This window comes from Cyprinodon variegatus, unplaced genomic scaffold (assembly GCF_000732505.1).
Source record: "Cyprinodon variegatus isolate N-32 unplaced genomic scaffold, C_variegatus-1.0 Scaffold630, whole genome shotgun sequence".
NCBI classification, from domain to species: Eukaryota; Metazoa; Chordata; class Actinopteri; order Cyprinodontiformes; family Cyprinodontidae; genus Cyprinodon; species Cyprinodon variegatus.
The window spans coordinates 436,924-437,449 of NW_015151083.1; the positions used below are offsets into that span (position 1 = coordinate 436,924).

Here is a 526-nt window from a genome sequence, read left to right on the forward strand (position 1 = left end):
TTCACTGGTGTTGGAATAATTACTTTTTAAGGTTACAAGTATGGAGAAAGTCTCTTTCCATCTGTCCAAACTGTCCAAATGTTGTTTATCCAGATAAAATGTGTGTAAAACCCCATAAAAAGCTTTTTATTTTCAAGAGGTAAGTTTAGACTGTTGGCCTGTTAAAAATGTCTGTTACTGCCACCTGCTGGCAAATAAGACCCAACTATAAAAGAAAGCAGGCGTTCTAAAGCAACATAGAAAAGCCTCATCACCCAAACTTACCCTGAAGTTCTGGTCCAACAGTGGTAATAAGAGCTCCCAGGCAGCGGCCCAAACACTGGTGAACCTCTGTGTGAGATGGCGGCACGGTTAGGAGCAAAGTGAGCACCAGGGAGAGCGTAGGCTCCACATAACCTCGGTACATGGGGCCGCTTGAATCCACGATCAGAGCCAGAGAGTGAAGAGCCCAGGTCTGATAATAGAGATGAACAGGAAACAAATGTGTGCAGTTATAAAAAATAAAAATGTATATTAGGGGTGTAAA

General features: G+C 42.6%; 1 protein-coding gene across 2 annotated transcripts in view; it reads right to left on the reverse strand.

The window, feature by feature from the left end:
- Positions 1 to 526, reverse strand: part of heatr5b (HEAT repeat containing 5B) — a 33,428-nt gene that overhangs the window by 16,983 nt on the left and 15,919 nt on the right. For both annotated transcript variants that reach the window (XM_015393227.1, XM_015393228.1), the window contains exon 20: positions 265 to 454. In XM_015393227.1, coding sequence (XP_015248713.1) covers positions 265 to 454 — 190 coding nt within the window. The remainder of the gene's footprint in view (positions 1 to 264; positions 455 to 526) is intronic.